Source organism: Lemur catta, chromosome 2 (assembly GCF_020740605.2).
Source record: "Lemur catta isolate mLemCat1 chromosome 2, mLemCat1.pri, whole genome shotgun sequence".
In the NCBI taxonomy this organism is placed as follows: domain Eukaryota; kingdom Metazoa; phylum Chordata; class Mammalia; order Primates; family Lemuridae; genus Lemur; species Lemur catta.
The window spans coordinates 136,215,113-136,240,850 of NC_059129.1; the positions used below are offsets into that span (position 1 = coordinate 136,215,113).

The 25,738-nt window shown below is 41.8% G+C and overlaps 1 protein-coding gene across 2 annotated transcripts in view; it reads right to left on the reverse strand.

The window, feature by feature from the left end:
• Positions 1–16,394: 16,394 nt before the first annotated feature.
• The window catches only part of IPCEF1 (interaction protein for cytohesin exchange factors 1), a 96,523-nt gene continuing 87,179 nt past the window's right edge, over positions 16,395–25,738 (reverse strand). For both annotated transcript variants that reach the window (XM_045544606.1, XM_045544607.1), the window contains 2 exons: positions 24,673–24,866; positions 16,395–18,015 (listed from right to left, as the gene is read on the reverse strand). In XM_045544606.1, coding sequence (XP_045400562.1) covers positions 17,812–18,015; positions 24,673–24,866 — 398 coding nt within the window. In that variant the 3' untranslated portion in view covers positions 16,395–17,811. The remainder of the gene's footprint in view (positions 18,016–24,672; positions 24,867–25,738) is intronic.

A 25,738-nucleotide genomic window follows, 5' to 3' on the forward strand; every position in this document is an offset into this window, starting at 1 on the left:
CAAAGTGTCTCTAAACCCTTAACAACCGTGACTACTTAAGCTAGAATTCCAACCAATCCATACAGAGGGAAAAAAAACCACTGTAGATTACACAGTTGAAAATATAGGTAGCTAAATTCACTGCTAGTCTACTTTTTAGTAATAAAATGTGCTATTGCTATTTCAAGCAGTGAAATTCGTTGCAAGAAACAAAGAGTTCAATAAGGCAAAATTTAGAACATACTCATAAGTTGTTAGGTATGATTTTTTTGAATGTGGAAACAGTTTCAACATGAAAACACTTTAAGGAAAAACTATTTCATAATAACATTGGATACCTTTAGATTGCCTATTAAAAAGAGAGCTATTAACATGGATCTTTTGAAAAGAAAAACCTATGTCCCAATATGTAAAAATCTACTCTCTGCATAGCATTACCAGATGCAGTTTCCTGATACACAGTTTTGATCTTCTTCTTCTGCTCAAATGGACAATTAAGGTCCAATCCCTTCCCATGCCATCCAAGGGCCTTTATACTTTGTGGGAACACACCACAATTTATTAACTTATTCTGCTATTAATAAACAAAAACCTGGTTGTTTCCAGTCTTAGGTAATCATAAATGATGCCACTATGTACACACACCTTCTGGTGCACATATACTTAGGAATAGAATTGGGTATATACTTAGGAATAGAATTGTTTGCAAATAATACCAAATGGTTTTCTAAATTGACTTTACCAGTTTACCCTCCCTCCGGCAGTATGTGAGAAAGTTCTAGTACTATTCTCCAGGTCAATATTTGATACTGTCAGTTTTTAACAGTTTTAGGCATCTTGGTTGTATGTAGTGATATCTAATTATGGGTATAATTGGCATTTTTCTGGTAGTAATTATGCTGAGTGTTTTATCATATACTAATTAACATTTAGGAATTCTCTTTTATAAAGTGTTTGTATAGACTTTTTACCTATTTGTTATTGAGTTGTATGTTATATTCTATTGACTGTAGTTCTTCATATTTTCTGAATAGATGTACTTCATTGGATATACAATCATGTGGCACTTAACAATGGATATGTTCTGAGAAATGTGTCCTTATGCGATTTTGTGTGAACATCATAGAATGTACTCACACAAACCTAGCCCTAGAGCCTACTCTATACCTAGGCTATATGGTATAGCTTATTGCTCCCAGGCTACAAATCTGTCCAGCGTGGTACTATACTGAAGGCAACACCATGGTAAGTATTTCTGTATCTGAACATATCTCAACATAGAAAAGGTACACTAAAAATACGGTATTATAATTTTATATGACCACTGTCCTATATATGGTCCGTCATTGACGGAAATGTTGTGTGGTGCATGATTGTGTATATTGGAAGTATCTTTTCCCACTCTATCACTTGTTTTTACTCTTTTAAAGGTGTATTTGGATTAATGAATGTTATGGGTTTTCATATAGTCTAATTTTCAATGACAGTGTTTTTTATGTCCTGTTCAACAGACATCTTTGCCTACTACAAAGAAAGATATTCTTCTGTTTTCTTCTAGAAGCTTTTACCTTTCACAGTCTATAATCCCTGTGAAAATTGTTCCCACATATGATATGAAGTAGGCACAATGTTCACTGTAATTTCCATATGGACGTTCAATTGACCTAGTACCTTTTTCACTTCATTGTCATGGAGCTATACTATAATTCAGGTAACCCTATGTGTGTGGGTCTGTTCTGTTTAATCTGTTTCATTGATCTATCAATTCTGTCTTAGATAATGTAACTTTACAATGAGTCTTAACTATCCAATAGCACAATTCCTCTAGGTTCTTTGTCCTCAAGGTTGACTTTGCTATTCTCAACCCTTTAGATTTTCATACAAATTTTAGAATTAGCTTGTTACTTTCTACAGAAATGGCCAAAGGGATTTTGATTAAGATTAAAGTACTGCCTGCTAGGAATGGCCTATAGTTTGGTTAACTGAGGCACAGGGTTTGAAAGCTGCACCATGGAAGAAGCTTTAAGTTTGGCTGAAGCCAAATTTTAAAGAACTTTGAATGTCACCCAAGGAGTATGTGTTTTATTCAGCGTACAATGGGGAGCCATGCGTGAGCTTAAAGCAGGGAAGCCAGATGATCAGATCTGTGTTTCTGCAAGATCACCAGGGGGCAGCATCCCTGCCCTACTCCAGCCTCCTAAATTCCCATCCACCTTCCCTAAATTTAGAGTTATGTTCATACCTAGGTGCTGGGAAATGAGTTATTCCTCCTGGAACCCCAAAGCAGAGGAGGAGTATTTTCATACCTAGTGTTGAGGGGAGAGACCTCCCCGTGTGACACAGTAAATATAGCCAACAAGGTACTTCTTTCTGATGCACCAATGTTGAATGCAAGCCTTGGTTTGAGAGGCAGGAGAGTGCTACCCTCTCTGAATTGGTTTTTGTCCACAGGGAAGACATGATTCTTTGGGATGTAACAGCAGATACAACGGCTGTGGGGCTGTGCCTGAATCACCCACCCTGCACCCCACATCACCCCTCCCCTCTTCTCCAGTCCCCAGGCTGAGACAGGGAACACACTTGGCACTGAAAGTGCTGGAGACATAATACACCCAGAAGCCACACTGTGTACAATAAAACACACACAAAACAACAACTTGTTAAAAGATATTCAATCATGACTCAGACTCCTTGCCCTCAAACTTCTGACCCAGATAGCAGGAGCGATCAGGCCAACCTGCAAAAGTACGGAGAGTTCTCTGTCAGAAACTGGCTAGCTGAGCAGCTTAGTTTAAAATTTGTATGCATTTTTAGGACAAGATTCAAAGAAAACCAGTATTTGTGAAGGGAAAATGAGAATAGTAGTTAACTCAATTATCAAAAAATAGGTGACAAGAACTATCTATTTAAATCAGATTTCATGTTGGGAAGAGAAGATCTCAGAGTCCTTCTTTAATTCCCACCCAGCTCTTATGGGTCGTAGGACTCCCAGGGGCAGCCTTGTGGCCAACTGAGACTTGGACCATTTCTCTAGGTCAAGCCTATAGTCCATACCCTGACAAAGCTTTTTTTTTTTCTTCTATATGTATCCTGGAGTTCATTGGAGATGTGTTTTGCAAAAGCAAAATAGGTCAGAATAACTAGAAGCATTGAGAACAGATATCTTGCCTCTTTCCCTTTTAAGTCTATATACCCATCCGAAAGAATACTGATGGGCTTAACCTCTGTCTAGATCTGGGGGAAACAGTTCTTTGTTTAATTTTGCCTTTTTCCTAGTGACAGGATCCATGGCCAGCTTGAAAAGGCTGTAAAAGGCTTGGACCAGCCACAGTGTCTGACTCCGCTGAGCTTTATACCCAGGTGTACAGAATCTCTCAGCTTTGGCAGGAGGACGCAGAGGCCCCCAGGGGATGGGGGCAGTAGATGTGAGGTCCATCCAACGCTTTCCTAGCATAGCCTGGTACTTGCAGCACCAGTTGCCTGTTGAAACTAGACATGTGTTTTCTGGAAGTAAAACCAAAGCAAGTACACTAAAAACATCAAGACAGGGAGAGAAAGTTGAAAGCATTTGATATTTAATATTCCCTAAACAAACGTCATTAAAAAACTCAAAACTTCACTGGGATTGTCCTTTTTTGTGCTGTGCATTTTCACTACTTTGATTTACACATAGAAGGGTAGGAAAGGGCAGGGGGTCGTTATCTTTTGACTGTTTAGGATCCACAGAGACAGTTCAGCTCTGCTCATCTGGAAAGCCAGAGATGTCACATCCCAGAGAGGTCTGCTTGGTCATGTGGAAACAAACGGCTGAATGAACGTGTTGGGTGCTGGCTGTCCCAGAGGTGTGAGAAGCCACAGCTCACAGATCACACGCGAGCCTCTGCCTGTGCCACAGCCTGTCCCTAGAGCTGCTTTCCTGGGCCACCGCGTCTCCATCTCTCCATCACCGTTCTGCCCCTCCCCTTCCTGACTGCACCAGCTTCACTCTGAGGCCAAATGTTTAATATGAAGAACACTCTGCTGAGACAGAAGGAGAGAAAGAGAAATAAGAGAAACCTCTATGGGAATTTGTGATATTGGGCTATCCTTGACTTTTGTAGTAAAATGATGGTATCAAATTTCCACTGAATAATCTAGACAAAGATGTCAGATATAGCCAAGTGATTCTGCAAGCTGAGCTCATCTGAATCTCTCCTATCCACCTTATACTCCCTCTCTAGGATGGCCAGGGGACCTCATGTCCCACCTTGTTCCTCAGCCCCTCAGCCCTGTCCCTGAGCCCTCTTTCCCCAGTGGCCCAGCATCCCCACACACAGTGCCTGAGACATTCTAAAACTCGGGCACAGCAGGAGTGTACAGCTCCTTAATTCACATCCACAGGGAGCACGGCGGAAGCTGGCAGCTGCTCTCTGTGGTGCACCCATAGGATGCGGATGGAGCCTAGAAGGGATTCCAATCTGTGACTTACAGTGGAGGGGTGAAACAGTGAGGCAAGCAGAGTAGTAGGCAGCTGCTCAGAAAAGTGCCCTGTACTACTTGGGGATAGAAAGTGCCTTTGAAGGGCACTCACTTTTTAATACTTTTAATGACCATAAAACTATTTATAATGATATTATGAATATTTGTCAAGTACAAACACATTCTTTCCACCAACTTCTTCATAATTAATTATTATCTCATTTAATCTTCTCCACAACCTTATCAGGAAGTACTACCAGTAGTATCCCATTTTACAGATGAGGAAACCAAGACTGAGATGGTATATGGATAATGAGCTGTCCACAGTAACCCAGCGAATGTATCAAAACTATGGTCTTAACCTCCACGTTATACTACTGCCTTCAGATATTGTTCCCCAAGCATATAGGTGACATGCTGATGAAATATAAATAAAAGTCCATGATTAGAAAAATAAAGCTAGAGGTGGGCTTGTCAGAATATTACAGCTATCCACAATGATAAAGAGAAAGGATAAGATAGCGATATATTTACTATTTTAAAACATATTTGTTACCTCCAAATATGCTTGCTTTCTGTGGAATGCATTGTATGAGATTAACAAATTATTTTATGGTTATATAAAGAGATAAACATTTATGTACTCAGCTATAAATATTTTTCTATCATTTAGACAGAATAAACCAGAATCAATTAGCAAGTACTCCATACCAGCAGCCACATTGGGGGCTCTCAGAAATTTAAAACAGAAGATTCTGGAGATATTTACAATCTTACTCCAATTATCCTACAGGACAAAATGAAAGTGTATGGTCTTTATACGTAGAACAAGGGAATGGTACAGATTCAGTCATAAGTCAAATACTGTAAGTTCTATGTGCCATGAGAGCTCAGAAGGAAAAACCATTTCAGCCACAATTAGCCTGGAAAAATTAACAGTCAAGATAAAAGAGGTAAGTATGAAATGAGGATCAGGAGATAAGATAAGAAGGGCACTAGAGGAACAGGGACGCCATGAGCCAGACACGGGAGAATGAATGACTGTGAAGACCTGGAACTCAGGGCTGAGACACATCTCTCCCTTGTAGGGTCCTCACATTCCTGAAGAATATTCAGTATTCATTCATTTCCAGCTGCCATCAGACATAATGCTAAGCACTAAAAATAGGCAAAAAGACTTAGTCTTCTCCTTGACAGAGTTCTGAGCCCAGCAGAAAACAAAGACAATTAATCTAGCAGTAATTAAAATTCTGAGCTTTGTGCGTCACACTGACCAGGTGTAACCCCTCACCTAGTCTACTTGCCAACAAGCTACTTCCTGAGCCTATTTCTGCTACTACAAAATCACTAATAATTGATATGAGGATTAAATTAGACAGCATATAGAAAGATTTTAGGAAAACAGCAGTTATAAGTTTTTTGATAATGCTAGTATTGTGTAATGCCTTCACAGAGAAGTGATTCTCATCCCAGCTATTCATTAGAATCACCTGATTGCTTTAAATAAAAAATGCAATGCCTGGGCCCTGCTCCAGATGAACTATATCGGCTAAGTGTCTGGAGGTGGGGTCTAGTCATCGGGACATTTTAAAAATTCCCCAGGTGAGTGTCAATTGCATGCTGTCTGGGTTGCGTGTGTGGAAGGAACGAGGAGGGCTGCCTGTGTGTTTGGAGGGAGGGAGGCAGTCAAGTGGGTCCTCCTGGAATTGATGACTCCTGACTGATGTGGCTGGTTTGAGACTCCGGCAGGAAAGATGGGAAGGGGATGAGATGTGTACCAAGCACTGGAGAGACTGGAGCGAGCGGTCAGCAGCAGGGTTATAGTCCTCCCTTTTGCGATTTATAAATGGTTCCCCTTTATGGTGCATCTCAAACCCTTTGACTTCTCCCCTTAGAACCTCTTGCCTTTAAAATTTCTTTGAACAGAGAGCACATTACAAACCAGAAAATACACTAAGACGAACAGCTACAGTGCCCCAAAGATGGAGCAATCAATAGTAGTGGCGCTTTGGGGGTCCCATGTCACTGGCATGTCAGAAAGGGCCCCCTGACCTGTGGGCTCTGGGAGCAACACTCCTCTTAGTTTACAACCATCCTTAAGGACAGAAAGGGTGTGACTGCCGCTGCAGCTGAGTCTAACACACAGCCGTGACTTGGTGGCTGGCTAATAATACTTCCAGAGAAGCAATCAGAGTGAAAGACACTCACAGCCCAAGCAAGTATGGGCAGCCACCTAAATCAACCCTTAATATCTAGCTTGCTGGAAATTTGATCAAATGCTTTTCGTCTTCTCCACGGCATATGAAAAGGAAGACATGATCTGCAGACCAAAATGCCCAGAAAACAAGGGCCATTAATCCCACTGCCCACAGTTTAAATTTCCCAGTGATGTTTATCTCTTGGCAAAAATCAAGCTTGGATCCCTCTAACCCGAAAACCATTGAGGAAGCAACTGGGCTGACTCCAATAACGTGTTCCCTGCCCTCAAAGTAAAACTAGCACGGAGGGCCTGAAACATTGACATGCAAGTCACTCTCAGACCGTGAGTCAGTTCTCTTCTCAAGGCAATTAGCAATTACCAGCATTTATGCTGTGAGCGAGTCAGGCAAACAGACAGACCCTGACAGTCTGTCATTATCACAACAAAAGAACCACAGGTTTTATCCTCCCCAGAGGAAGTAAGACTTCAAGAACTCTTCAACTTCCAAGCTTGCATACTTCCCAGGCCCAGGGTGTATTTCATCATCAACCTTAAAAATAATATAAGATTTAGCCATTTATTTTTGAGAAGCTGCTTGCGGATGGGGCTCTCAGGAATCCCGTGCAGCCCCAGAAAGCCCCAGGGAGGCCACCGAGCAGGCATGCACCAGGTTGGCCCACAGGGGGCGCCACGTCCACACGCACCGCCGCGCTGACCACCTTCCAGGAGAGGGCGCCCTTTCCCCGGACGTCCTGCAGACTGCGACCCTGTGCCACACCCTAACTACTCGGATCCTGCTTGTATATAGTCAAATTAACTCAATAATTACTTGTCACATGGCAATTTAGGGCCAGTGCTAGATGCTGCAGAAGCCAGAATGAACAAATGACCTACGCGTGGTCCCCGCTCTTGCTAGACTTACAGTTTGGTGGGAGCCTCAGTGACAGAGCCAAAGCCAGACTGGACGCACACCCCCTGGGGATCCATTCATAGCTAAGGTGTGGCGCTCTCAAACTGGAATCCCATCCACCCCTAATTCTAACTGGATGCGCGATTCGAGGCACGGCATGTAACTACTCTGAGCCTTAATTTAGTTTTCTCATTTATCAGAAGGGGGAAGCCTACCTCACATGAAAGAGATGAGGTATATAAAGCACACTCCCTCACACGCAGTACATGGGCAACAAGCATTAACGCTGTAAATCCCCTTCTTAGCCTAGTCTTTACCTGCTGGTAAGTAAAAATGTTCTATTGGTTAGTCCTATTCCTAAGTGTCAGTGATATATCCCCCAGATCTGTCATGTCCAAAAGTCCAGATCTTTCTGTTAATTCCTTCTCCAATTATTCCCTTTTGGAGGCCTCTATTGGAGGGTGGGGGGCGGAATTCTCAGCATCCTTGTGGTCTGAAGTTTGAAGGCTTACAAAGCTTTCCCAGCCCACGAGCCTCAGTTGCTGCCTCATCTTGTGTCTCTCATGACCAAGATTTATACAAGGATTCCTGTGTAGACCTGTGGCACCTGGAACACTCTAGATTTCTCCTTCCCAGGGTGCTCAGGAACATGAAATGCGGAAAAGAAGCAAATAGCCCAACTCTCGCTCTGGAGCTGTGATCTGTCCCTTCCAACCTGTGGCCCTGTCTGCAGGACTTGGACTGCCACCTTTACTGTCCATGGGCTCTGCTACTCCTCACTCTTGAGTCCAGCCTCATGTGAGCTTCCCCCAATTTCATCAAATAGCTGTGACCTATCTGAACCCCAAGTGTGCCAGTTCTATCTCACAGTTCTCCTAGGTTCTGTACCAATCAGGGATTGTGTTGAGCTTCCTGAACATTCTCTGCCCAAAGTAGAGGAATTCCAGCCAAACTAATAGAGTCTCATTGCTAACATATCAAAAAGACATGGTCTCTCATATAGACATACATGTATGCACATAAATGCACAGGTATAATACAGGTTCAATAAAAGGTGGTTAATATTATTTTTGAGCACTTTTCTGCAAGAAGCAAAACTGCTTATGTTTCTGTCAATACACTTTGTATTTTTCTGAGTTCACACCTCTGTCCCATTGTATCCCAGACTGGCATACCTTATCCCTCTCTCACACTTGCTCCATCTATATCAATACCTCAAAATCCAGTTCAAAACACACCTCCTCCATGAAGCCCTCCTTGACCACTCCAACACACAGTCCTCCCTTCTTCATCTGCATTTATTAAAATTATTATCCATAACAAAATTTGATAATAAATATATCCTTTTTCAGGACAGGAGAGATAGATAGGAAGTAAAGATTAACAAGACCATAAAGTGAATGTAACAATATAAATTGCCTTCTCTTGTACAAACTATTGGGAAGAGGAGTTTGGAGACAAATAGATAGCTGCTATGGATTGAATGTCCCCTCCAAAAATCGTGTTACAATTTAGTTGCTATCGTAATAGTGTTAAGAGGTGGGACTTTGAAGAGGTGATTGGGCCATGAAGGCTCCACCCTCAAGGGCAGGATTAATGCTGTTTTAAAAGGATGAGTTTAGACCTCCTCTGTCTCATGGCCCTTCTGCCTTCTGCCCTAGGATGACGCAGCAAGAAGGCCCTCAGCAGGCCTGTTGGCCTTCCTAGCCTCCAGAGCTGAGAGCCAATAAATCTCTGTTCATCATAAAGTACCCAGTCTGTGGTATTCTCTTATAGCAGCACAAAACAGACTAAGACAATGGGATTTTCTTTTAAGAGGTAAATGAATTGCAGTTGAGTCTGGGAGGGCCTGATAACCCACTAGTCAGCACCCATCAGCTGTTACTTTTCCTAGCAGAAGCAAAGCACTGATAGAATCTGGGTGTCTGGAAAAGATAAAGTTAAGTCTTTCCCACAAAAATAAGCATGTCACATCAATGCTTGTGTCAGTTAGCTATTTCCACAATAACGCTGTATAACAAACACCACGAAAATTTCAATACTATGCATGTACTCACAAATCTGCACATAGACTGGGATTCTGTCCACCCAGTTTGGGCTGGGTTGGGCAGCTCTGTTTCTTGCTGTAGGTGACTCAGCTGCAGCAGCTCTGCTTCATGGTCTCTGATCCTACTTGGAGCTGCAGGGTAGCCAGTAAGAGGAAGGAAGTACATGAGTTCAAGCCTAAGCTCTGAACTAGCATAGTCTCACTGTCATAGGTCAAAGCAAGTCACTTGACCAAGCCCAAAATCAAGGTGCTGAGAATTACACTCCACTTATAGTGCGGCCATACAACAGGGTGGATGCAAGAAAGGGGAAAGAATTGGGACTTACGATTCAGTCCACCACATGTAAAGAAGGCACATGCCATGAGAGTAGAGAACAGTGTAATGTGGGGACAAGTAAAAGTTGGGCATCCAGGGTTTTACTAAGCTCTGCCACAGTCTGACTTTGGGGGAGTCATTTCAATACGTATCTCTAAAATAAAGGTGTTGGACTGAATAAACCCTATGGTGCCTTTCAATTCTCACAACTAATATTTAATCTCAGATATGTCTTATTTATCTAATATTCCTACTTGAATAGCCCATGGGCCATTCAAAATAATCATGCTAATAGCAATTATTTATTAAGCACTTACTATGTCTATGTGTATGTGATTATTTACTTTTTTTCAGCAATCCAATAGGCATCTTGATGAAGAAAAATCTTAGGCACAGAGAGGTTAAGTGATTTCTCAAGATCACACAGCATTAAAGTGGTAGAGCCAGGATTTGAAGTTAGGCAGGCTGACTTCACAGCCTGTTACCCTAATAATGACATGTGCTACGTCTCTAGTGAACAGCAAGATGCCCTAAACCAAACTTTTTACTTTCCTGAAAATTTTCTTTTTCTCCTCTGTTTACTGTCTCAATGAATCAGGTGACTCCACTTCCCCTGTGTATAGACCAGAATACTAGCAGTGATCTTGACTTCTCGTTCTTTCCACATCCTAACTGCCCCAGGTTTTATGGCTTTCTTGTCTTTGAGGTCTTTTAAATCTGTTCTCTTCTGTCCACCACACTGCCTCTGCTATATGTCAGGTCACCATCATCTCTATGAGATGACTGCAAAGACCTCATAACTACATTCTCTGCCTCTGGCCTTGTGCCCATCCGATCTGTTCATTCAGCAGCCAAATCTTTTTAACATGTTAATGTGAAGATGCCAGCTCCTCGCTTCAAACCTTTCAGTGGCTCCCTGGATGAATCCAAACTCCTTCACATGCTCGATCACAGTTTTTGTAATTTGGTCCCTGATTAATGTCACAATCTCATCCCTTATTATCCCACCCAAATACAACACACTTATCCAGCGACAGACTGGGGAGGATGAGCTCAGCCTCCTTGCCCAGGTGGCTCTCCTTTAGCTGAGGGCAATTTTCTGGCAAAGGGACTATTAACTGTGAAAACTCACAGCAACTGGGGAATGAAAGCTCCGGCCAGGAGAAGGGATGTGAGCAGGGCATCGACGGTATCTGCAACGGTAACTTTTGGCACCAGGGTAATAACTTGCTATATGTCCAGGCACCCTGTTTGCCTGGGAATTTTGTCCATTCCCTACACCCCTGACTCTGGATAGAACTGCCGAGACAGGCTCAGAGGAGACTCCAGGCGTGGCCCAGTGTTTCTGACTTCCCAAATGCATGACTGGCAAAACTAGCAGCCTAGCTTCAAGGAATTACCTACAAACACAAGTTTGTTTGTGTTTACACAGGTCAGGACCTATGGAAATTCTGTACTTAACAGTACATTTCAACATCAACACTCAGAAAAGCCCCCTCCACTTTCACGGGGAAGGAAGCTGCGGTCTTGGCCAAGTCCATCTGTGAGCCTGACACGGCCCCAAGCCTACGATTCTGAGGCCTACGTTACCCTGTGCTTTATGATGCTTGATTCTCAAAAGTGACATTTTAATGCTTTGTCTTTAAATGCAAGCATTGTGAAAACTTGCTCCAGTTACTAAAATACTGTCCCTGTTGCACCTGTGTACACATGGTTTTTTAAAAGCCAGGAATGGCATGTTTTTCTCCTCATAAAGACGGAATGATCTTTCCTATGGCGAGCATCAAATTCAAGTCACATAGTATGAAAAAGGATTTTCATGCTTGTAGTTATACTTGGAAATCCTGGAATTTCTAGGAGATATCGATGGTTCATGGGAAATGAGCCGGATATTTAAAATGAAGATTTGTGGCAAGCAGGATGATGCCCACGTCTTAATCACTGGAACCTGTGTATAGGTGCCAAGGGGCATTAAGGCTGCAAGTCAGCTGCCCTGACAGTGGCGAGATGACGCTGGATTGTCCAGGTGGGCCCACTATAATCACAACGGTTCTTAAAGGAGTCAGCCCAGGGGACTTCCACCAGAGAAGGAAGACACTGCTGACTGGGAGATGGAGGGAGGGCCCGAAGGCAAGCAGAGTGCGTGAGCTCTTGAAGCCGGAGGGAGAAGAGAAACGGATGTTCCTCCACAGTAATGCGTTCTTCCAGAACTGTAAGACAAATTGTTTTAAGATGCTAAATTCGTGGCAATTTGTTACAGGAGCAACAGGAAATTAATACAAGATTGTTCTAGAAATCAGGAACACCCTGGACCTATGCTTTTTGCTAATCCCTTTGGTCTAAAATAATTTTTACCACGTTCACGTGGGAGCCTAGAAATATTTGGTGGTGGCAAGAGGGAGAACACAGAGGGTGGGGCTCAGCATGAGAAGTGAGAACCGGGAGAAGACGGGAAAGAAATGAAAACTGTGTGTGTACAACAATCAGGCAGGTGTGAGTCAAGTTCGAACCCAGGCTAACTCCTCTGATCAGTGCATTCAGAAGCAAGGCGATTTATTAGGGTATTTCAGTATATTCTTTGTTCATTTTCACATAAATATTTTATGTATTTTGAGGAACTTGTGTGTCACAGGTTGTAACTCTTATAATCTGCAATTTTTTAAATTTCTCTGAACCAAATATGGGTGCCTCGTAATGGTAAGACAGGTCAAATTTTGTGGTCCAATGGCAATTTCCGAAAACTCTAAATATCATTGTAGCAGTAAGCCTGTAAACTGTGAACCGCTTGGAGAAGGCCACGTCAGTTATTGCTGAAATACGTTCCCCAACATAGTTAGATTTTTTATTTAAAAATAAAAACGGGTCTAGTCGTGACTGCCACCAGAGGGCACTGTAACCTTTGCTGAAGATCAAAAAGCAGCCATTAAACACTTTCCCAGGCAGAGGTTTTTTTTTTTTCTTTGAGGAAGCAACACTGCAAGGCAGAAAATGAACACCGGTAGTATATTTCAATTTTTTTCCATGTCATTTTACTAGATATATTTTTTATTTTTATTTTTATCTTATAAGTCAACCTCAAAAACACAAAGCAGGAGGGATGAGCCATGCCTCTTTTTTCAGTTTAGCCTAAGGGGTAGTTGACAAAGAACGAAAGCACAGCAAAAGTTAAAGTACCATTTCCACATTGACATCTTGCCCCAGAACACCATGCAGCGCGAAACGTCACAGCCCCGTCATGCAAGAACATTAAAATATACGGTGATTGGAAATCCCGTGTTTATTACAGGGTGTTTAATGTCTCTATGGGGCATGCTTCCCCTTTGGACTAAAAGTAAAGAAATACGAACGCAGAGCAGTTAAGTCTCCTCACAGCAAGAGAAATGTGCAAACATTGTTTTACTTAGAATCCATTTTTAATGTTTTCTGTGGGGTACCAAGGTCGAATGGGAAAGAGTAAAGATGTGCAGAAAAAGGCAGGGAGATTGCTTCCTGTCTCAGACGACCACGTGGCTACCCCTCATCTCAGACGGCAGCTCCCCGTGAGGGGTGGAGTTACCCCCCCCCCAGTCCATTTCAAGCAGGCTGCAAAAATCTAGTTTCAGGGCCTTTTATTGTTAATTATGTATTATAAAAGCCCAGGCAGTGCAGTCACACCTCCCGGTTCTAGGACTTGGTTTCTCTTGTGAGATAAATGTGCTAAAAATTGGAAGACCTCAGTGGAACATCATAGTCTATTAGACTGAAGGAGAAATGTCCTAAAACTTCACTTGGATATGGCAGATTTCAACATAAACTGACTTTTGGATAGGCATCTTCTATACCTAAATTACTCATCGAATCGTCTGTGAGGCTATATCAAAATATTGGTATAGCGTCTTTCTTACGAAGAGATATGTGCCCGTGAATTTAAATATGGCTTGAAGTTGTATAGCACCTCTCCTCAAAAGACTTAAAAAATATGTTTTCTTTGCATCTATTTCATCTCTGTGACATGGTTTGTGATTTGAAGGCTACCTGATAAAGTTATCATAATTACATGGGAAGAAATTGGGGGAATAAAGTCAAGGGACTAACCCTAATCACTAAGTTGGGTCTTTGACATCTGACATCACACACCTTAAAAGGAAAACAAAATAAACACTCTCCATTTCTTTACATATACCTCTTTCATCCAAGGGGCTCACAACACCTAACAAATAGTATAATTTACGGAACGAAATAGAGGAAGCACGGAGCGATTAGGTTAAACTCCAATTCACAGACAGCCCACCGGCAGGTCGCTGCGGGACCTTTAGTAAGAGAATGTTCTCAAAGAATAGAGGCCCCCTCAGCGCTCAGATGGATGACGTAGCAAAAAAGCCACCAGGGCCAGCTGTGTGCTGAGGCCTGTGCCCTGGGGCACACACTCCAAGTCAACCTGCGTGTTTCCCTAACAGGCTCCGCTCTGACAGGAACATCCCAAGGTAGCAGGCGAGGCTGGGGCTGAGTCCGGAGACTCAGGCTTCAGTTCAAGCTTCACCACTCGGAGTTCTGGGCCAGGCACTTCACTGTACTGAAAATCCACCATCGCCCCAGGAAGACCACGGGGCAGCAGGAGGGGCAGAGGGGGAGCCCTGAAATGCAACAACTTGCAAACTACAAAGTGCTGTGTAAAATATAAGGCATGGGTTTCACATGGAAATCTGACTCCAAACACAATCTCTTTCTTAGGCTTTCTGGAGACTTTGCAATCCTAGACTTTGGAATTCTTTCTAGGCCTTTGCTCCTACTCTGAGATTTGAGCTGCTGTGGAAAAACTAAGGATTCTTAAAAGCAACAGATGCCCTTCAAATGCAGAACTGACCATCAGCCTCGGTGTGTATTTGCAACATATCAACTGGTGAGGGTCTCGTAGCAGGCTTCAGTTTGGGTCTGCAGGCTAAGGACAGAGAGAAAAGGTCCTCTCCACAGCCCCAAAAAGGAATCTTCTCTAGACCCTAATCCTTAACAGGTTCCACAGCTTTGGACCTACTTATGCTCAGAGATTCTCCACTTCCTTCCTGAGTAGCTACGGTTCTGTGTCATTGCACAGACCCTAGGGCTATACAACTGGGTAGAGGAGTCTTCCCTTAGACCCCTTGAAACTATCCTAAATCCGCTTCAGAGATGAGTAGCAAGCAATAAACTGGAAGTAACTCAGTTCTCCCAACATCCTTTAGACCAGAAAAGTAACTTGAGGTCAAGAGAGGCCAGCCCATGCCCTCCTCCACTGGTGTCACTCTTCCTCTCTCTCCTCTCTGTTCCCCTTCCCTCCTCTTATGGCCACGGCTGAGGTCGAGAACTCCCAGATGCAGCCCCCTACTTCCTAGCCCAGCCTGGTCTGGAGCAGAGGCATTTACGAGGGGAAAACCCAAATGAGCAAGCAGCTTGGGTCCAGAAGGGCAGGGTGCAAAACTGTGCAGTTTAACATTCATTTTGGGAGACTGCAAAGTAACCTTTAACAATCAAAGCAGGAACTTCTAGACTAGCTTTCTTGAAGTATCTTTGAAAAATAACTTAAAGGCTTGGGTAAGCAGTCTCATGGTTCTTTTTTTGCCTTTAAGTTTGAAGGGTACTAAAGGAGTTTATGCCAAAAGGTCCGTTAAAATAGGTATTCATGAAAAGCCAAAGGAAAGCAGTCAAACGTATTCACATGCCCGGGTCAAAAGTTTTTGGAGCTCTTCAGTGCAGGAAAAACTGTTTGGAAGTCTACAGGTTGATGTCGCAAACCAAAGAAAAATGGGTGGAAGAGCACTCTGTGTCATACTGTTATTTCTACTGTTACCATTTCTCCTTCCCTCAGCACTGTTGCACACTGTGAATCCTAAACGACCAACCTTCTCATAGTGGCTAATCACGGAAAGGAGCAACGATAATCTCCAGAGTAAGGAGGTTGAAGCACTGTCCTCTCAAATCAAAGCATCAGGGACCAATCTGCAGACGGGAACGTGACTATCTCAGGTGCTTCCAAGCTTCCCTTGGTGTAGTCCCTAAGTGTCTGCTGGGCCAAACAGACTGATACGGCCTTTTATCTTAGAGAAGCTTCTAGTACTACAACTTGCTTCCTGGTTTTTTTTTTTTTTTTTGCTTTCATAATTCTAAGGTTGTTTTTTGTTTACAGAGTAGTAAGACTTCTTAGTAAAGCTTGGGGAAATATTCAACAACTATTTCCACTTAGTTTGCAGATACAATTCAGCAGTTATTTCCATTTGAATGTCAAGCCACACTTTGAAGCTATAAAACAAAATGTGTCACATCAACGATTTGCTGGGGGCAGGTAGGGTCAAAACAGGTTCTTAGTGGGCTGTGGTTATTCTCATGGTGAGAAATATTCATGGTGATTAAGTGAAACTTTCATATCTTTCCACTATAGGCTTTCTTTAACAACACCCCCAAATTGCTATTAGTCTTTAGTCAAAGATGACATTAGTTATATTTCATTTGGTCTAAGGTTTATAGGCATAAATGGCATAAAGCTTAGTTTATTTAACAGAAGGTACAACCTAAGATAAAATTCCTTTTCTGGTTAAGAGAGTAACTTACCAATGATAGAGAAATCTAAGAACTCTGGGAGAGTTGGGTGTGGGTGAGATGGAAGAAGAAAATGAAAAATTATAAATACATGCCCCAATATTTTCCCCACAAGATTTCCTGAGCATTCTTCATACATTATAGTGCAACATAAGAGCTCCAGTGAACCAACGGTATTTCTATTTTTCTCAAGCAAAAAGTATATACTTCAAGTATATACTGAGCAAAACATATAATAGTATATCATCTTTTAAAAGACTAGTAATTTGAACATCTATAAATATATTTAAATAACAAACATTATAGATAGCTATTTACATAGCACACAAAGTGACACATAAACATACAAAAATAAAACAATCATGTTTTAACTCTTTTGTTGTTTTTGTTTTTTAAGGTTTTTGTTTTGTGGTTTTGGGGTTTGTTTATTTTTCAGTAAAGATATTAAAACAACTCGGATGCCAAAATCATCTTGTCAATATTGATCCCAGGGAAGCCTGGATGTAAATTGTGCTGTAATTAGGCACCACACTCAAGGACAGAAGCAGCAAACATTCCTTGACGGACTTACTATCTCCTATAGCTGTGTAGGGAAGCTAGGAGGGAGCAGAGGTCTCCACCTGTGAGAAACAACAGCTAGTTTCTGTAGCTGTTGTGAGGAAAAAAAAAACTTTAATCAGATCTCCCAGCCTGGGTAAAGTGTGAAAATACCAAGCTGTCCTCTGAGTAAGTGGAATATAGAACACGCTTCCTCCTTCGGCTCCCAAGCACCACTGTCTATGAAGTATTTCTCCACAAGTGGAAATGGCACCACCCTTCTGTACCAAAGGCAAGAAATATTTGTTCCACGATACCACATTGTCCTGCTCCAGTTGCTGCCACAGAAAACATTCCTCCACTCAAAAAATGATTTGGGGTGCTCAGCTACCCAACCAGGTCGAATATGTACATTCTTCTTTCGGGAAAACAGAATGTTTCTGCAAATAATTATTCCTGGTAAAATTTGCTTTTTGTCCACAGATGATTGTAATTCTCATGAGAGCGAGGAACAGGAGATATATTTCTCACATCCCACCTAGAGCCCAGCTTCACTATGCGCTCCCAGTAGGAACACAGAAAATGTCTGTTTAATTAAACTCAATCATTCCAATGTCAACAGATGTGTTACAATTGGAATGGGGAGTCCTGCTGTATTTGGTGATTGTCTTCATCTAAGTTTCATCTTTAGAGGTGGAGTTGATGCTCGAGGGACTGGGTTTCAGTTTTCCTTTTAAGGAAAAAATGTAAGTTCTTGCAATATCCTGAAGAGCTGCTTGTGGTAAAATGTAAGAGGAGAGAATCCTGGATTTTTCTCAAATAGAATGTTCAACACAGGCTGAAGACGGTGGTTTCTTGAGTTCCTGGGGGGTGTCTTCGGGGGCAGGCGTAGCCCGCTGCTGCTGATAGATGTCCTGGATCAGCAGGGTGTTCATGACCTTCCACTCTCTGTACTTCCTGGCTGTCAGCTTCGGATCATCCAGCAACTGGTTAATCATGGCCAGATCATGTTCTTTACACTGTCCAAGGAGAAAAAGATGAGGGGAAGGGGGACGTTGTGAGTATCTTAATTTCAATAAACCCTCTTCAACCACCATTTTATGAATACACATACACATTGATCATAAAATTATCAAAGTGTTTTTGCACATTAATATTCTAATCCCTATACCAAGCCTAACAGATATGGCAGGACGTCCATTTATATATACTAGCCACCAAAATGTTTCATATCCTACCCGAGAGTTAGTGGAAGAACTAAGCACATAGCTAGGGTCTTGTACATTGCTCTTCTGTGATCAATCCATTATTCCAGCATTCTTCCTCTTACAGCTTATAATTTTATATATAAGCATTTCTTTAACCATCAAAAATTCACTGAGTAAAATTGGGACATAATGCTTTACCTAAGACATAAAACAACATGAAGTATATATTTTTACTTATTAAATTATCTTTATGTTTTAATAAATCAAATTTATGCAACACATGTATAGAGAATAAATATACACGCTATCTCTTTATTCAAAGAAGAGACTTCTAAACTTCCATCAAAACAGTACGCATTCCAATAATGTTAACAGAGTAAACAATCTATTTCACCCTGCCTCCCCTGTAACCAATGACACATATTTACAATGTTGACTGTTCCACCTTCTTGAATACTTCCATCATGCTGCCTCTGTGACATATTCTCCTGACAGTTCTCATCCCACAAGGGCCACTTATTCTCAGTCTCTTTTGCTGGTCCCTTCCCATCATTCCACCTCTTCATGTTGGCGTGTCCCAGAGCTCCAGTCTTTATCCTTGTCTCTACTCTATCTATATTCATGCTCTTGGTAATCTCATGTAATCTTTCCTATTCTCCCTACATGCTGATGGTCCCAAATTTATATCTCCCCTTACCTGTCCCCTGGCCCCCATGCTTGTTTATCTAAACTTCCTCTTTAGCAGCTCCATATGGACACTTAATGAGCATCTCAAATATAACATGTCCAAAACTAAGTTCCTCTTATTCTCTGCACTTCCCTTTCACTCCCAATACCCACCAAACCCTGCTCCAACCACAATCTTCAACAAAGCACCTAATGACAACTCCATCTTTCCAGTTGCTCAAGACAGACATTGGAATCATCCTTGACTCTTTCTCTCACACTCAATCCACCCGCAAATCCTGATGGTTTTACGTTCAAAACATGTCAAACCATGCCACACCTCTGTTCAGAACTTTCAAAAGTTCCCTATCTCATTGCAAGTAAAGCCAATGTTTACAACGGCAACAAGGCCCTATATAACATGACCCCTAGATGCTCCTCTGGCCCAGTGATGCTCTCACCGCCTCCATCCCCTCTACACCCCAGCCACATTGACCTCATTGTTCTTCCTTAAACACGTTAGGCACATTCCCACCCCAAGGTGCTTGCATTTTTGTTCCTTTTGCTTGAAATATTCTGCCTTAGATGACCTCAAGACTCATTTCTAGTTGGGTACAGTGGCTCAGGCCTGTAACCCTAGCACTGTGGGAGGATCACTTGAGGCCAGCCAGAAGTTCAAGACCAGTCTGAGCAACATAGTGAGACCTTGTCTCTCCAAAAAAAAAAAAAAAAAGATGGGTGTGGAGGCATGCACCTGTAGTCCCAGTTACTCAGGAGGCTGAGTCAGGAGGATCACTTGAGACCAGGAGTTTGAGGTTGCAGTGAGCTATGATGATGCCACTGCACTCTAGCCTGGGCAATAGAGCAAGACTCTGTCTCAAGAGAAGAGGAAAGTACTCATTCCTTTACCTTTTTCAGATTTTACACAAATTCTATCTTTCAAAGAGGACTTTAATCTCTTTCCTAATTAAAAATCAATCCCTTAATATTCCCCATCCCACCTCTTTTCCATTCTCTGTCATCCATCTATCTACCTATCTATATTTATCATCTATAAATCTACCAACCCTTATCATACTATAAAATTTAATAATTAATTATGTTTGTTTATTCCCCTACTGAAGTATAAGCTTCATGAGGGCCATCCTTTTTGTTTGGTATGCCCACAATAGCCTGAAAGAATGACTGATGCATAGGAGACATTCACTAAATACCTGTTGACAAAATGAATATATGAAATAAGGAATGAGCGAATGAACTGATTACCCATTTGATTTTTAATCTCTTTTGCATTATGAACCCGATTTAGAGTCTGAGGAAGGCCCCTCTATAAACAAACGAAAACTATATAGACATAGAAAGATAAGAGAGGTAGATAGAAAGATAGAGAGGTAGAGAAATGGATGACAGATAAAGATAGGAGGACTTCCTTCCAGGCAGGAGAAAAAAATAGCACAGTAAGAAAGGAACTAAAGAGGGCTAACAAGCAGCTGGGCTAGGACCCAGAAGCAGAGGACAGGAAGGTTAAGTGGGTGAGGATAGAGATTATTTATAGCCAGGCAGGGCCAAATTTCTTTTCTCTGAGTTCTCAGTATCTGTGCTTCAAAAAAAAAAAAATCTTATCCCAAAAGTAAGCTTCCATCCTTTAATATCACCATAGTGCTATTAATATGAAGTTATTTAAGGAGTTTTATTTGGTTCTAAAGAAATCTAGACATCTGCTTCCGAGGGAGATCCTAATATTTTATTGAAAAAACTAAGATCTTTGAAGATTAACAAAAATTTGTGAAATAGATTTTAAAAGGTAAAAATGAATTAACCACTTCTTTAAATATAATAAAAGTTTTTAGAAAAGGGTCTCTTCAACTTTGAGCATTAGGCTAACACTTCTCTTATGGTTTTTGGCTCTAAACAATTCAAATTTCTTACCATTTGGCTCAAACCTGTGTTAGTTCTTTTATGGATATAAGTTAAAAAAAAAAAAAAAAAAACCATAGACAAGAATACAGAGGAAGGACATGAAATAAACAACAGAACCTTCCAAGCTCCTTCCTAGACCAGACACCCTGGGTCTCAGAGCCTCACACAGTAGCTCTGCTGCTCCTGGATGTCACAGGAGGCTTGTGGAAGGATTTGAACTACTTCCATGGCACCCGCCTTGCTTTCTGGCAGGCAAGCAAGGTTTGGCAGAGGTTCCAAAAATATTGTGAAAGAGAGAATGCTGTACTTTCCATTTTTACTCCAAATATTCAGTACATGGCTTGACTCAAGACCTAAGCATTGGATACATGTTCTACCAGAGCAGTTTACAGAAGAGGAGAGTTCATTCCTCTTTTGACTTAGGCCAGAGTAACTCTGAGTTTCTGCCAGACCCATTAATCATTTATTTTTAAATAAAAACAGGCTTAGCGAAAAGTTAGTGAATGCTGAGCTATCAGAAATTCCTAAAGATCTACATTTAGAATATGAGATAATAGTTTGCTTGACTTCCTAGAAGAATTTCCCTGAAGAGCATTCGTTCTAGCACAATCCCAGCATGGGCATTTTTCTTCATTTATGGAACACGGCTGTTGCTAATGTAAACATTATTGTTAAAACAGTTTCCTTGTTTCTGCATGAAACTCTGTTATCTCTGCTTGCCCACACTCAAGCTTTGAAGTTGTTTTTAAATAAATGTTTTTATTACAATATAATATACATAGAGAAAAGTACACTAGTAGAAAATTGCGTGCTTGAAGAATTATCGCAATTTGAATACATCCATGTAACCACCACTGAGGTCAAAAAAGAACCCACACCCAGGACTCAGAAGCTCCACTTGTGCCCCCTCCCTGTCACAATCTCTCCTCTTCCTCAAAGGCAACTACTCTCTTGACTGCTCTGAATTTTAAAAACAGTTTAAAATAATTATTATAGCCTTTCAACATGAATAAACATACATGTACCAAATTATCTGTTTCTATTAAATAGGTCAATGTGCTTTGTCTTTGTTTTGTTTCTTCAACAAAGCCAATTCCCCCACCAACATGTCCTCCTACCTCCTAAGGTTAATAGGACCACATGGCAGGGGTCCTGTTACATTTCATCAACCCCCACTACACCTGTGTGGGCCTAAGGTATCTACAGAAAGTGCTGCTTCCCACAAATGTCCAAAGAGAGCCGCTCTTCAGCTGGGAGTAGTAGGCAGTCCTGAGCTGACTCCCAACCTTCTCTGCTTGCTGGTATTCAAGCCCTTGTATGGTACCCTCCCTGAAAATAGGCTGACCTAACAACTTGCTCCTACTGAATAGAATATTGAAAAAGTAATGTGATGTCACTACTGAAACGGGTTGTCACCCACTTTGCTCACTCACTCCCAGTCTCACCTACTCAGAGGGGAGCCAGCTTCCAAGTTGTGAACCACCCTATGATGAAACCCATGAGTCCAGGAACTCAGGGTGGCCTCCAGCCAGCCGCAGAGAGCAACTGAGACCCTCAGTCCAACAACCTGCAAGGAACTGAATCCTGCCAAAAACACGTGCAAGAGTGTACATACAGATCCCCCTCAGTGGAGGAATGAATGCAGCCCCAGCTGATGCCTTGGCCACAGCCTTGTGAGAGACCTGGAGGCAGAAGCATTTCATGGAGCCATTCCCAGATTCCTGACCCACAAAAACTCTGAAATAATAAATGCTTCTTGTTTGAAGTTGCTAAGCTTCTGGGTCATTTGTTACCTAGCACTAGATAACTAATACACACTGGAAGAAGAGCAAAAGCTTCTGGATTCATCAAGTACATGGCCACAGTGCATGCAGGGCAAGAGGTCACAGAAAACCACATGGGATGGCAAAATCTTAGATTCTTTTCACAAACATGGGCTCCCTGGGGCCAGGTCAGGGTATGGTCCAGTGAAGGTCTAGCATCCTGAGTCTGTCACTCTGCAGAAAGCCTGAGGCCACAGTCTTTCTCCTACAAATGCTCCGAACTGCTCAGGCTCTCTTTGGTCTCTAACTTTCCGTTTCTTCCAACATGGATGGCAACATGTCATCCACTGATATCACCCACTGATATCATCCAACATAGTCCAATCCCTTGAATGTTATTCCCTTCCTAATAGTTGTCATCTCTTTCTTACTCATGGGCTCCATGACATTATCCCTAATGCCCCCAATCAGCCACTTCCCTCCTCTGGGCCACCAAAGCACCCTATACATGTATCACCTATAGTACTCATTGCATTGCATTTTAACCACATTTTTGTTTTCTGCTTCCCAGTGGAATCAATTCAGTGATCCTAGTGACCTAGAATAGTGCTTGGTACATAGTAAGATTCAAGAAATATTTACTCAGTGAAAACTTTAGTCACTCATATCAGCTATCACAGACAGATAAAGACAGTAAAATCCCAACACACCATGATGTATTACACTGAATGACCAAACATATTTATCAATTCTATACATACTATGGAATGAGGGCTAGGAATAGCTTTCATCATTAAATATGAGGGAATTTCTCTGCATTTGTATTTTCTTTGTATAATCAAAATACACTTTTCCTTTTTCTTTTTCTTTCCAGACTCATTTTTGCAGCCTTTTAGGGTGCTTGGGTCTTCCACTGACTAACTGGGATGTCTGAGTAAGAGCTTTTGACTGCTGACGCTTGTTTCTGGAAAGGGACTCAAATTCTTAATGTAAAAGTCCATGCACAGAATAGAATTAAATTGCAGGATCTACCAAGGCTTTTCAAAATCTATGAATCTTCTGCTAATTCAGGACTGTTTTACAAAGTATCCTGGCCTCCTGCTGTTCATGCTGTGATCTAAATGTGAAAGCAGGACGCTACTGTTATGAAGAACCATTTCAGTTATGGGAGGCCCTGAAAATAGCTTCAGTACGTCCCGTACACTGTCCCTATTCCCATTGTGAAAACATCTGCTGGTCTTTTACTGCAAAGTATATACTTCTTCCCCCTGCCAGGCTCTCATGGCATTCCTTAGCTGCAGGGCCTACAGCTGACAATAAGTAAGTCTTTGCTGTATCTGAAATTTAAAAATTTTCTTTTGGATGTAGTACAGAAGAATGGCACACTTGAATGAATCAGAAAAAAAAACAACCAAGATCTTATTTCTACTACTGTTTATTCTCACCAGTTGATGCTCTCTGTCTCTAATATTTATTGAGCCACGTCCTACACTAGGTACAAGGATTACAAAAACAAATTATACATAACCCTTGCCATCTAAGAGCTTAAAATTTGAAATTTTATGTCAGAGTGATTGTAAAAATCAAGGCCCATTGTAGAAAACTGCCTCCGGTACTACTGCATGAATGTCCTAGTGCTTTAAGAATGCCAAAGTTGGCTGGGCGAAGTGCCTCACACCTGTAATCCTAGCACTCTGGGAAGCCAAGGCTGGAGGATCGCTTGAGCTCAGGAGTTCCAGACCAGCCTGAGCAAGAGCAAGACCCTGTCTCTACTGAAAATATAAAAATTAGCCAGCTGTCATGGTGTGCACCTACAGTACCAGCTACTTGAGAGGCTGAGGTAGGAGAATCACTCCAGCCCAGGAGTTTGAGGTTGCAGTAAGCTATGAATGACGCATGCCACTGTACTCTACCCAGGGTAAAAGAGTAAGACTCTGTCTCAAAAAAAAAAAAACAAAAAAAAAAACGCCAAGGTCATCTCACTTATAAGATCTTTATAAGATTTTACTTACTTTACCCACACAAACATGCTGCGATTAGCATGTCCCTCTCTGCAAAACCCACCATTTTTTTTTTTAACCCACATCTACAGAGTTCATCTGATCTGAAATTTTGTTACCTTTAATGTGCTATTCAACGTTCGGATTTTGTGGAGTTTCTCATTTATGGATGGATTTTTGCATCGTTTAACAAAGGACTTTCTCAACTCCTTTTTGGTTGAAGGTCGTCGGTCCCCAAGAGGAGATAGACTAGCTTGCTCTAAGGATTTGTAGAGCTTCTCCATTTCATCATCTTCAGGTGCTTTTGTTTCTTCTATTAAAAAAAAATTAATAACAATAAACCTGGTTAAAATCAAGAAAAGAACATTCAATACTGTGGTCCTAAAGCATGACCCTGTGGACACCTTCAAGACTTCTAGGCTCCAGAACTGTGAGAAGTAAATTTTTGTTGTCTAAGCCATTCAATTTGTGGCACTTTGTTACTGCAGAGCCATGCTCCCTTTGAAGTCCCTAGGAAAGGAACTGTTCCAGACCTCTCTCCTAGTTTCTGGTGGCTCCTTGGTTTGTGGCTGCATAACTCCAATATTTGCACGGAGTTTTCCCTGTGTGCATGTCCCTGTATCCAAACTTCCCCTTTCTATAAGGACACTAGTCATATTGGAGTAGAGGCCCGGCATATCTTAGTTAAATCTGTAACAACTCCCTATCCCAATAAGGTCACATTATGAAGTATATGACCTCAACGTACGAATTTTGGAGAGACATAATTCAACCCGTAACAGTCCACTCTCTGGCCCCCCCAAATTTCAAGTGCAAAATACATTCACACCATTCTAACATCTGCAAAAGTCTTAACTCATTCCAACATCAGCTCTAAGACCACAATCTCATCCAGATATCATATATATCAGGTATTGGTGAGCCCGAGGCGAGACTCAGGGGATGATTCCTTCCAGGGCAAAATTCCTCTCCATCTTTTAACCTGTGAAACTAGACAAATATCTGCTTCTAAAATACAATGGTGGGACAGGCAAGCCGTAGTAAACTCATACACACCCTAAAGTTTGAGAACCATTGCCTTGGATGACTTCTTAATGTTCTTCCCAGAACTACCCTTTGAGAGGAGAAATCTGCCTGTGATCTCTCAGCTAATTTTTCTATTTTTAGTAGAGACGGGATCTCACT